General features: G+C 43.0%; 1 protein-coding gene across 1 annotated transcript; it reads right to left on the bottom strand.

Annotated features, from left to right (window-relative positions):
• Nucleotides 1-1,812: 1,812 nt before the first annotated feature.
• CUNH6orf52 (chromosome unknown C6orf52 homolog) lies at nucleotides 1,813-13,117 on the bottom strand. The gene is made up of 6 exons (XM_029562840.1): nucleotides 13,090-13,117; nucleotides 12,851-12,957; nucleotides 10,462-10,543; nucleotides 10,010-10,124; nucleotides 5,911-5,956; nucleotides 1,813-2,011 (listed from the first exon to the last, which is right to left on the bottom strand). The coding sequence occupies exons 2-6, from the start codon at nucleotides 12,924-12,926 to the stop codon at nucleotides 1,851-1,853; spliced, it is 480 nt and encodes a 159-aa protein (XP_029418700.1). The 5' UTR covers nucleotides 12,927-12,957; nucleotides 13,090-13,117; the 3' UTR covers nucleotides 1,813-1,850.
• Between the last annotated feature and the right edge of the window lie 222 nt (nucleotides 13,118-13,339).

Below are 13,339 nucleotides of genomic sequence, written 5' to 3'. Positions count from 1 at the left end.
TTTCTTGGCTCTTCCTAAGGCTTTGGCAGTACAAGGTTCAGTATATGCCAAGCACCTTTGGAAAGCAGGTGATGTCTGATCCCTTTGTCCCCACTCTGATCAACTCTCTGTCTAAACATAAGCTTTAGGCCTTCAAGTCCATCACACATCAGCCTCAGGGTCTCCCTTAAGTACCCATTTGAGACAAATAAACCAGGGCACAGTAACCACCACCTTATAAGCACAGTGAAGATGCGCACTGCACTTCAGGACTGGCTTATGTAAACTCCAAAGTCCTCTCTCACAGAACTATCCAGCTGTTTGGATAAGGCAAACTTTGCTCACCCTTGGGCATCTTTGATTTAATTGAGTCTTTGCTGTCTTCCACTGCCACGCCAGCATCTTTCCACAGAGCCCAAGGGTCAGTGGAGACTGAGTATCTAGTTCTAATTGTCATTTTCAGGACAAGATGCCAGTGAGAAACTCTGCATCCTGTATCTCATTTCTCTCCATAAGAGTTTAATGTTACAGGAAGTCAGCACAGTAGCTAATGCCACAGCCCCTGAGTGCAAACTCATCTCCTGTTAAACCTACTTTCCAATGTCATCTAGTGATATTCTACCTTCACAGTCATGTGAGTTCTTCTGCACTGACTTAACACACCACACCTGTCCTGTGAACTAGACCTGTGGAAACCGTCCTGTAAGTCTGGAGCTGTGATGTTCCTTCCCCTAACCTCTCTTACTGGTGAGCAGGAGCTCTTGTCCCACTCTGGGAGCTGGAGCAGTAGTCCCTTCTTGTGAGCTGGAGTTGTGCCCCCTCCCACCATGAGCCAGAGTTGTGGTCCCTTTACAAGGGCCTGAGAATTTGGACCCTTATTGTGAGCCATAGTTCCATATTCCTCTGATAGGGGCTGATGGTTGAGCAGAGCAGAGCAGAGCATGGAAGGCTTCCTGATGTTGGGCAACAGTTTGTCTTCTCTGAGTGACATTCCCCATAGCTGCCTCTCTCGAGGTCCCAGGTTGTATATGGCAGAGACTTTGCCTCTTATGCTGGGGGCCGGGGCCAGGGGCTCTGCTATTTGCAGATTCTGGTCTTGGGAGGACTGATTCTCTGGAACAGGACCTCCCATCGCCTCCTCTGAAGCCCAGTTGGAGTCATCACTCCACACGTGGTCCTGGATACCCAGGCCTTGATGTTGGATCTCCCATTACCAGGCCCAAAAGGTTTTCTACTGTTTTTCTATTACTCTTCTGCAGCCCCTGCAGCCTTCACCTGGGCCCTAACTGAACTTCTAGAGATAAAAATAATCTTGGAAGTTAAAATAGAAAGCACTATAATAAACTGATATAATCCTCAAACTAAAAATATTTAATTATATCTTAGACTATAAATTCTAAATTCTGTCTACTATAATTTTTGAATATTGTTTACTGATAAAACTATACTAAGCTTCAACAATGTGAAATTTGTCAGTGTTCCTATACTGCAATTTTGCCACTCCCTTTCCAAATTCTCCAACCTATACAAAGTCTTTCAATGTAATCATGTTACTTCTAAAAGAAATCAGTGCTAATATTTTTAAATAAAAAAGATAACACACCTTTTGGAATGGCTGTGCTGGTGTAGTTTATTTACGTCATATTCCAGCATGCCAATCACACTGATGTTCTAGAAGTTTGCATTTCTGTAGAGAATCCAAGGGCTGGAGAGGAGAGGGAGCTCAGTGGTGGGAATGCTTATACAGAATGTGCATGACCATGGGCTCAATCCCCAGAACCACCAAAAATAAAAATATAGACAATCCAATACATCCATGGAAAATTTTTTCTCGCAAATCAAAACAAAGTACAATTGATCAGCTGGGAGGCTTAGTGAACACTTTGCTTCACTTTGGGGGTCTCATCTGGGATGTGAGAGAGAATGGTATCCAGAGGCTGCCAGTGACAATTCATGAGGGAGTTGTACACTTCTTCACTTTTGGCCATGAACTCCTTGTTCAATTCCTCAATATTCAAATGAAGATTTGGATCTGCAGAAGTTAATCATGGATGAGAGAAAAACAGATTTACAGAACAGGTATTGGTAATAACCTCAAATGAGAGACTTTATTAAAAAGCATCATCAGGAAGCACTGCAGACATTAAGGCTAAATTTTGAAAGTCAGGGAACTATGCTCAGTGTACAATATATACTTACATGAAAATATCTTTATGTAACATGGCACCATATACAATAAATACATGATAAAAATTTAAAAATAAAAGATAACTGTACTGGAACTATGTAGACCAGACTGGCCTCGAACTCACGAAGATCTGCCTGCCTCTGCCTCCCAAGTGCTGGGATTAAAGGTGTGCACCACCACGCCTGGAGATAACTAAAAATTTTAATTCTGTTTTCTTTCACCAAGACTTGAAAATAGCAATTCAAGTTATAGAAGTGGCATCATCAGGGCTCAGGAGACATCTTGATAGTTGGAGATGGAGGAAAAAGGGAATCCAAAGACATTTTCAAGATGAATTCCATTCAGGGAAAAGGGACAGCAAGGTCAAGCATGAGACCTGAGTTTTTGGCATGAGAAACCTGGTGGATACTTTGCTGAACAGTGAGCCAAGACCAGGGCTTCCGGGACAAGGCTTTGAGAATAAGCATGCTGCTTTATTGCTTATTAGGATCCGATGTTGTGCACATCCTTTACATAGCAACTAATTCTAAAGCAGAGAGCCTGGCCCCCGTCTCTGAAGTCTGGAATCCCATGATGAAAAGGTGATGTTATCTTGAAGGAGTGACATCTGGGTTTTCAGTCTAAGTTGTCAGGTTCCTAGAGGTCTCCAAAGCTTCAAGGTCTTTTATCTGATCTGGTTTTTTTCTTTCTTGTATGGAATGTGACTGAAGCAGCTCTCCATTTTCCTTTGTAATTTTGCAGATCTAAATGTATTCAGGACCACAGTTTGCTTTCCGATACTCTCATGGGTTCATATTCATTGGTATGACTATCAGGGACTGAATGCTGTGTCCCTTCCTAAGTTTCACACATTGAAGTCTTAACCTTCATTGTGACAGAACTTGGAGATGGGGCTTTGCGGTAGAAGTGGTCACGGAGTGGAATCCTGGTCTGGTGGGATTACAGTCCTTAAGTGAAAAGACACCAACGCTTATCTTTTTTTTGTCACTAAGACAGGTCTCCCTGTAGTCACAACTGGCCTGGATTCACTATGGAGACCAGGCTGGCCTTGAACTCACAGAGATCTGCCTGCCTCTGCCTCCCAAGTGCTGGGAGCAAAGGTGTACACCACCACGCCCAGCTCAGCTTATTTTAAACATCAACATCAAAGAAGAGACCATATGAGGACACAGGGTCAAATGCTGTCTATGTGCCAGGAAGAAAGCTCTGGTCAAAAGCAACTGACCAGAACTGGGTCTGGGACTTTCAGTCTCTAGAGCTGTGTGGCCGGGGTGAGGGTAAGGAGAACCTTGTGCAGTGTTCAAACTATCCAGCCTGTGACATTTTGTTACAGCAGCCCTTGCAGACTAATGCTGTGCCTTTATGTACTATTACTTTGAGACCAAAAGTATCTGGCATGGTGGTTGTGATGTCTGATTCTTAGTCTTAGAAGCTTCCTGAGTCTTTTGAGTCATATATATTTCCTTTGAGAACTTCCGGCCATAAAAATCATATCTTTCTCTTTCCCCCTAAATCTTCTGAAAATTTCCTTTTAATTCATGTTCCAGGTATCTTTCCTGTATAGTTAAGGGAAATTTTTTTTTGTTGGTTTTTGCATGTTTCTAGTTGGAAGAAAGATGTGGGGATGACACACTTGGGTGTGAGCTCTCCCTCTCTCCTGTAATCGGTGATCAGGAAAAGACACACAATGTGGTCTCTATGAACCCCTGACCATGTGATCCAAGCCTTTCCAGTTATGTCTGTAGCTATAAAGAGAAGTCTAAAAGATAAACTAACGGCACCTGGTCCCCAAGCTGTGGGCCCTCTGGAATGCTGCTATGTGGGTGTGGGAGCTTTCCCTGTACCCTATCGGAGTTTGCTATATCAGCCTATGAAATGAGCGACAGGCAGACTCACAGGAGCAAGGGTAGACAAATGTCTTATGTGCACTGGGGACGTCCCATGGAAAACAGCGAATACCCCAAACAGTCTCTTCAAGTTTTCTCTTTGGCTTGGCTACTAGAAATCTAAACTTGTCTCCTCGGGTAGCTTTGTGCTTCCTGTTGCATTTCTAGGGAGCCATGCTACTCTGAATGCATAACTACCTATCACTTGTGTGGTCATTTTATGTCAGATGTTGTTAGGACACCTGAGAGCTCTTTAGAGGTCACATTCATATATCCTACAAGGTAGATATCAGTGACCCACTTTACAGAAGGGAAACTGACTAGAGATTAATTTTTCTGGAATTGCAGTTAGTAGGTGGGATTCAAATCTATGAACAGTCTGTGTTCAGAAAGCACAGTCTTGCTAGACATTTGGGGGTTTGTCATCTTGGTTTTTGGGAGACAAAATATCCCTATGGAGCCCAGGCTGGTCTCAAACTCAAGATTCTCCTGCCTCTCAAGTATTGGGATCACTGATATGCCTGGCATGCCCAGTTTGGTATGGTTTTTCCTCATTTGTTGACAGATGAAGTAACTGATGAAGGTAGGAAGCTGTGTTTTAACTCAAAAGAAGCCAGTCACTGGAGTGCTCAAACAAGCACCTTTTGTTCCTATGAAATCTAAGAGCTAAACTCTAGAAAATAACACAAAGATTTCTTTTAAACATCAATTTCATCTCTCTTTAGAATTGAGAACTACCATGCAAAGTCTGAGATGGTCACTGGGAATGCAAAACCACAGTAACATGCTCCATTCAACAGGGATAACAAAGGCAGTGCTGGGTTTGCCTAGCCACAGCTCAGGTAGGAAAAAAGACCAGAAGGGCACGTTGAGTGCCAACAAGCAATAATGCCCATTTCGCCCTATCTCCTCTTTTGCTTTCTCATTACTTAAAGGAGCAAAATATTTTCTCCCTTTTTCCAAATATGGCATACCCCTAAAGATGGTCCTTCTGTGAGCAGACCAACTTGGTTCTTTCCAGAATAAATTAAAATCTATGAAAAATCCTTGCCATACTACAATTGCATAGCCGTTGTCAGGTCCCCAGTGATCAGTGGCCCAAAGGGAAGCCTGGAAGGGATAGTTACAACTACCATCTCCTGTTTCCCCTTAAAAAAATAAAATTCAGGTGTGGGCATAGCTCAGCGGTAAAGGGCATGAAAGGCCCTGTGTCCCATCTGCACTCACATACACATAAAATTAAAGTATATTTAATCCCTAATCCATTTTGTACTGAGGTTGGTATAGATAAAAATGTATTTGACTTGTGTTCTGGATGCCCAAGATTGAGGGTGTTTCAACCCATGGTGAAAGGTAAATGGGTGAGAGGGCAGGGAAGGGAGCATGAGTAGGGAGGGCCCTGCCTTTGTTCAGGAGTCCACTCCCATGACGACTGCACTTTCTGTCTATGAAAGCTTGCCCTCACGATCTACACATCTCTTAAAGGTCCCACCTCTCAACACTGGTGCACTGGAGATTAAATTTCCGGCACTTGAACTTTGGGGGACTTACGACAGGAAATTGTAAAGTCTAAACTTAGGGAGGAAACCAATCTTGAAAAGAAGTATGTTTTCGCTGTTTGTGAAGACATTCATTTCCCAGGCTTCAGAAAAGCCCAGAGTGGTGGCTCAGCTGACATCAATCCCATTGACACTCTCCCCAGACAGAACAAATTACCAAAGCCAACAGCTTGAGCTACCTACATCGGCGTTTTCCATTCAGTCTGATCTTGCAGTTTCTAGAAACTTGAGAAAACAAAGCACCCAGAAATGGAGCTGAGTTTTTCTCTCAACCACTGCAACCCAAGGTTTTCGTTACCTTCTAGTGGGTCTTCATCTTGATTTTCATCTGGAGCTGTGGTTTCCTACAAAAAAACAAAACAAACAGAATCTCAAGCAAAAAATGTTAAGATTTAATATCAGTGCATGCTTTCTTGGGACAAAAAATATCTAGCTCTGAAAAATAAAACACATGTGTTTGGGGCACCTTGGGGAAGTAGAATGAGAGAATTGGGGGTACATATGATCAAGATACATTGTATTCGTGTACGAAATTATCAAAGAGTAAAAAATGTTAAACACATCTTGAAAGCACTTATTTTGCATACCGATTAGAAGCATCTTTAACTAGTATAATACTACAATTATGAAGTTAGTGAACCGAATCCGCGGAAGCAAAGTTATGAAGGAGGAGCGAGGCTGACAAGGCTTCTGGCAGCTAACTGGACTCCTAGGGCCTGGGAACCACACACCAGAGACCGCTGGCATCCACAGTATTTTGTTTGAGACAGGGTCTTACTGTGTAGCCCAGGCTGGTTCAAACTTGGCAATCCTGCTATCTCAGCATCCCTATGCTGGGATTACAGGTGTATCTCATGTTGGTCATTCCTAGCCCCGTGTCAGGCCAGTTCTCCACCTGCAGCACTGGCCTTCCTTCTAAAAGCCAATCTTCAGTTTTGAGGAACACACTCTCCTCATAGCCCCACACCCAGGGTTCAGCTAAAGACCTGGGCATTAGGTATCTGCAGTCACAGAGGCTGCCGAAGTGCAAAGCAATCATATGTTTACCAAATGAGGAAAGTCAATTCCAGAACACTCCCAATATAAAGCTTGGTTAACCCAGATTCTGTGGGCTCTGGAATGGCACACATTTTACTGTCCTTTCTGTTTACATATGCTGGATATCTTTTCTGTGTGTGTGTGTCTGTGTGTGTGTGTGTGTGTGTGTGTGTGTAAGGTAGAGGGAGACATCAAGTATCTTCTTTGATCACTATCCACTTTATTTTTTGAGACAGGGTCTCTTACTGGACGTGGAGCTCATCCATTCAGGCAGACTGACCAGCAAGCAGGGATCCTCCCATCTCTGCTTCCCCAGCACTGGGATTACAGGTGTGTCATTGTGCCAGCTTTTTGTGTGGATGCTGGAGATCTTGTGCTTGCATGGATGAGTACTGTACTGAGTGAGCCACCTCGCCAGCCCTGCACACCTTCCTTTTAAGTATGTACAGCTGTTCCATAGAACCGCCTGATCTAGGAAGGGCTGCATTAGCTCCTAGCACAGTGAACTTAATTCAACCTCCTTGTAATAAGATGAAATGGAGAGCGAAAGTTCCACTACCTTTTCAATCTCTCTAAACTCCTCCTTTTCAGTCGGAAATGTCCTCCTTTGAAAAACAATTGATTCTGTAAGCAACGTCACCATACCAACTGAGTATTTTTGTTTGTTTCCAAATGGCTAAGGCAGAATTTGAGCTTAAAGGAAATCTTTCCTGTGCTGCAGTGTCAATCTCCCATTCTGGTTCTTTGTGAAGTCTAAATAGCCAGGGTACAGAGACACCTGGAGACAGAGCATCTGGGACCTAAGAGCTGCCCAGGCAGGCTGCTACCTGTGGTCCTTACAGAAAGGCACCTACCCTGACATGCAGAAGGCTGTGTTTAACCCTTAGCACTTCAAGAAGGAGAAAAGAAAAATTCAAGTGTGGTGGTGCATGCCAGTAATTCCAGCACTCGGGGAGGTTGAGGCAGAAAGATTGAGATTGAACTGGGATTTACAGCAAGATATATGTATATGTGTGTGTGTGTGTGTGTGTGTGTGTGTGTGTGTGTGTGAGAGAGAGAGAGAGAGAGAGAGAGAGAGAGAGAGAGAGAGATCTATCTGCCCTTTAACCTAGTGAGCTAAGACCTAAGAGCAAGGTATACAAAGTGAGGTAGAGGTTATGGCATCTTAGAGGACATACTTTATAAGAGAAGCCAAATCGAGGCTTGAGAAAAAGCCCCAACTCAGAGTCTTAAGGGCTGAGTTTTGCCAAACGGCTTTCTCATCAAGTATCCCCCCAGGGTGGGAGAGCATGGCACAGTGTAACCACAGCAACAAGAATGTGCTTATAATTTTTTTTTGTTGGACCTTTTGAGTACTTACAATTTTTAAGTGAAATAATCACACTATCCATAATAATTTGACTAAAGAATGGAATAAAAATTTGAGAATGGGCCAACAGAAATTGTGAGAAGAACAGAGGGAAGGGCCAATAGGTGAGGAAAGAATGTTATTTTATGTTCTCACGAGTGGAAAGAAAATGTACTTTAACTTCTGAACTAGATTAACATACTCACACCTACATTGCTACTTAAAGATACAAAGGTGACCAACAAAACAGAGGGAGAGGGATGGGCAAAAGAAGAAAAACAAAACTAAAATCTCAGGTAATGATTTTTAAAAAGATGCAAAACTGAGCATCTGCAAAAAAGGAAAAACCCAAAGGGAGGAAAAAAAACAAGATAATTTATATAAAAGGCACACTTGAAAGCTTTTAAAAGTTGAAAATGAAAGTTTAGGGCAAAAGTTCAAATAAATGATCAAAATATAATATAAACAAGATATTAAAATAAATGTTTTAGAAACTGCATGTCTAGATATTAAAGTCAACTTTAATGCTAAGGAAGAGCCAACCATACAGACTGTCACTAGGAAGCAAACCTCAAGAGAACAGTCAGTTTTTTAACTGCCAAGTGCCACTTTCCCCAACTACACAGTTAAGCAAAGAGGACACCACCAAAAGGTGAAGGCTGACAAAGGACGGCACAGCCATGGGGCACAAGCTGACAAAGCACGGCACACCCATGGGATACAAGCTGAGCTGACAAAGGACGGCACAGCCGTGGGGCACAAGCTGACAAAGGACGGCACAGCCATGGGGCACAAGCTGATAAAGGACAGCACAGCTGTGGGGCACAAGCACACTGAACTTTTTTTTTTTTTTAAAGACAAGGGTTCCCTATATAGCTCAGGTTAGCCTCATCTCCTAATCCTCCTGCCTCAGTCTCCAAGTGCTAGGATTACAGCTATGTGTCACCACTTCCTGGTTCCCAATGAAGATTTTTGAAGATGTTTACCCTAAAGAACAGATCAGTGCCTCCCCTGCCTGTCTGGTTATTCACAGAGAACAAAGAGAAGCTAGAGTTCCCATCATGACCCATGATGGAGTATAAACTCAAGCAGGGTTTTGTTGAGCAATTTGCTGCTTAATGTTTTAATGCAGCCCCTCCACTTCCAGAAATGTGTTCTCAAAGACAAGCAAAAATAAAAAACATTGAGGCAAACTTAAAGATAGGTAAAAGAAGTTTGAGACAGAGTCTCGTGGTGGAGCCCTGACCAGCCTGGAATTCACTATATAGACCAGGCTGGCCTCAAACTTGCTGTGATCCTTCTACCTCTGCCTGCCAAGGTTTTGGAGGTTACTGTTTTATTTGGTTGGTTGGCTAGCTTGGTTTGGGTACTGGGCTTTGTGAGGCTCTATATCAGCACCAGTGCCAACCCCCAACCCCTCTAACTCCTAGAGAGAGGAAGAAAGCAAGCTCTTTTTTAACCTGGAAGTTCATACGAGCAAGAAAGCAAGCTCCATCTCTACCTGCAAGCAGAAAGAAAACCCAACTACACTCTGTTAGCAAGAGTGTGGAAGAAAGATGTAGAAAATGAAAATTACTCCAAGAACACTTTCATGAGAGGGGGTGAGAAACAGGGCGCTCAGGTTTGCCCTTTCGCCATACATCTTTGTGTAGCTTGGAAATATATTACTTTATTAATCAGTGTTAAAATACCTCTCCAAATGGCATTCATGTCCCCTGCTCTAGCCAATCAAGACCAAAAGTTTCCCCCATCCTAGCTTAAAGAGTTAGCAAAATCTACTTGGCAATCTTACAATGATCATCTAAAACTTAGTGGCAAGAATTTAGATCTAGACTTCATCAATTGCTTTGCCTTCAGATGAATAAGGCATAAAGAATAAGAACTTAAACTGTCTCAAAAAGAAAGGAAACATTTACATAATCAAGCACACAAATAATCCAAGATTCATTTCAGCAAGGGTTACTTCTGGTATAACCCATGGTCCAGGCAGTGGTTCAGGGGTCTTACTCACAAACGGAAGTCTCGGCCTGTTTCCGTCTTCTGTGTAGCCACAGCCGTAGTAGGAAAGACGGTAAGAGCTGTTGTCCCAGGAGCAACCTAGGCAGGGCTGGAATGCCAGCTTCTCTCTAATAACAGAGCAAAGAGAATAAGAGTGATCATCACCAATAGAGGCATAATCAATCTATCTCTCTCTCTCTGACACACAAAACATACACCACACACACCAGACACCACACACTCACATACTCTCGCACATACACCCACATGCACTCCCAGTCACACACACCACATACGAACACTCCTTTCTACAAGTTTCAAGTGAGGATTATTCTGCTCAACATTAAAAAACAACAACAACAAAAAAAACCCTATGTTCAAAGCAACAGTCTGGCAGTTGCCAAAAGAACGGTATTAACTCGAATGTTTCCATTTTTAAAGTAGAAAAAAAAAAACCCCACTCACCTTTGCCAGTAGCTGTAATAGTTATTTTGTTGAGTCATACTAAAGCCTACAAAATTCCCCCATCTGGCCATTTCTCCAAAAACTAAAGAAGATGAACCCACAGTTTTTATTCCTGGGCCTAATATTCCAGTGGATGGACTAACCCTTGCAAACACCTCTAATAACTACTCATGAAACAGGGCAATTATATTTGGTATCAATTCCTGGTGGGCAATTGCTTGTTTTCCTGACAACAAGGCAAAGGTGTGAGCAGGAATGCACTAGGATCACCTGGGGAACTGTAAAGGTCTCTGGCTTCCAGGTGCCAGCACCTGCCCCAAACATCAAAACTGGGGAGACCTGCAGAATTCTGTTTGTGTGTAAACTTTAAAGAAGCCAGACCTCTCCCCTGCCTGTCCCCACTCCCCACTGCCATAATGGGTAAGAATTTGATATTACAGATGAAGACAAATTCCATAAGCAGACATCTCCCTCCCCAGTTATCTGCTAAGAATAACTACTGGAATCAACACAAGACTTTCTCCTTGGCCATCTAAGTACAGAAACCATTACCCCAATGAGCTCCAAAATGCTAATCAAGAGGAACCTGTGGGCCACACACACCTTGCACTGATGCAGGTCCATGCTACATTTTTCTATTTCTGTGAAAGCATCTCACTGCATAGCCCTGCTGACCTCAAAATCTTGACTCTCTGCCTCAGCCTCCAGAGTGCTAGGATTACAGGTGTATCAGTGTTTTGTTCTGTTTTGTTTTTAAATAAAAAGCATGATAAAGCAAGCAGCACCAACCTTTCATTCACATTCTCATTCCCTGGGCATGTTTAAAATGCGTGCACCAATTCAGCTGCTGTGGACTCGGATTCGACATCGCCAACCTCTCCCCAACTTTCAGCAGCTAGGTCACAAAAAGCTGCAATGTTTAGGTAATGCTAGGAATGGAACCCAGGGCTTGTGCATGCTAGGCAAGCATTCCTACTGAGTCAAATCCCCAACAAAGTTTCAATGTTTAAAAAGATACCTTTGGAGGCTGGAGATGGCTCGGTGGTTAAAAGCACTGGCTGCTCTCGCAGAGAACCTGATTTCAGTCCTCAGCACCCACAAGGGAGCTAACAATTGTCTGTAACTCTAGTTCCAAGGTATCTGACGCCCTCCGCTGGCCTCCACAGACAGTGTATGACATGGGTGCACTTATATGGGTGCAGTGTATGACATGGGTGCAGACAAAACACTCATACACGTTAAAATAAATAAAAGATGTAAACAGAATTCTTAGAAGGGATGGAGGAAAGCTGTGTGGACAGTAAGCATCTGGTTAGATGGAGGAAAGTCTTATTTGTCCTCCACCTGTTCCCCAGGGGTACTGCAGAGATCACAGATATGAGATAACTGGAGCCAAAGTAACTCTGCAACTGTCTTACCTTGGCCTGTCCCTATACCTCTGAGATGGTCCTGAAGAGTCCCCTTACCATCCTTTGACAAGTAAGAGAAGAGCTACTATTTCTTTAACATTATGAAGCCAGGTCTGGACTGGCTGTTGCATACTTGTTGACTGTGGGCTCCTGATACCAGTGCTAAAGTGGCCAACTTCCAGATGTCACAGATGTCTGTGAAAACCACAGTAGCCTCCATCGCATCAAATTCCTAATTACTATAGCGGCAAAAACATCCAATAAAACACACTGGCTAAGGATTATTTCTGGAAAAAAAACTTTTGCTTCTAAAGTCATTTTAGAATCTTTTATTGAAAGAAAATCAGTACTGTGGCTAAGAATGGATGAGTCGAGGCTGTAGTCTGAAGGTGGAAGTTGGACACTGACACGAAGGCAAGGAGGCTGAGGAAGCAAGAGACCAACATGCCATGTTAAAATACTCAGGAAGAGGCTGTAGCGAGGGACAGAAGCAAGCAAGGATCCTGGGTGAAGACAGGCATTTGGGGGCCTTGAAGGTAAAAGAAACAAGGAAGGGTTCACAGGCATCATTTTACTCTTGTTCCCAGTGCAGAACTATCTGGCTTCACCTGGAATACTCCCACGAAGCACATGGAGCAAGCTGTCCGCATGAGTACCCAAGGACACTAACCACAATCTCTGCTTTCCTCTTTGAAAAGCAAAGGGGACCAAAGGCCTCTGGAAAAACAACTACACATAATCCCTATAGTCCTAGAATTCACAACCACACACAATCCCTGTAGTCCTAGAATTTACAACTACCCACAATCCCTGTAGTCCTAGAATTCACAACTCTCCACAATCCCTGTAGTCCTAGAATTTGACAGACTTGCTACCTTTCACACCGCAAAAGGAGAGTAACTGAGAATGCTGCGCTCCTGTGATTTTTCTAAACAGAGCTGATGCTTCTCCAATCTGTCTTGTTTACTGCCACTGCTCACCTGCTGTTTCTTCTCTGGCATATGAACCAAAGCCAGGTATGCAGCATTTGTTGGATGGATGGATGAAGGCAGGCATGGGCTCAAGTACAAAATTTTCAATCAATTGACTTAAAGCAAAACAAAAATCCCATTAGGCTTTGTGCTCTCAACAGTTGGTTGTTCCTAGGCAACTACAGTTTTCACAATGAGATTAACAACTTGTTTGGAGAGAAAGGAAGTTTTAGAGGAAGTATGCTTACTTGGAATCTAGTTGAACAGGTATATAATTCTGTAGTGTTTCTTTTTCAGACAATAAATTCAGCAACCTGAGCAAGGTATGAAACTACTGCTGCCACTTTGTTCTCTGTGAAGAGAACGTTCAAGACCAAGAACAAGCAGAAGCAGCTGCAGTGCTGGCTTTCACTTAGGACCAAAATTAGGGTATTTCACCCTGGGATTCATTTATTCAAGGCATCAATCTTTTTCTTTTTCTTTTTACTTTATGTGTAT

The sequence above is a fragment of the Nannospalax galili genome, unplaced genomic scaffold (assembly GCF_000622305.1).
Source record: "Nannospalax galili isolate Female #2095 unplaced genomic scaffold, S.galili_v1.0 scaffold72, whole genome shotgun sequence".
Classification (NCBI taxonomy): Eukaryota; Metazoa; Chordata; class Mammalia; order Rodentia; family Spalacidae; genus Nannospalax; species Nannospalax galili.
The sequence above is the reverse complement of the archived record's forward strand: the minus strand, read 5'-3'. Positions and strand labels throughout refer to the sequence as shown.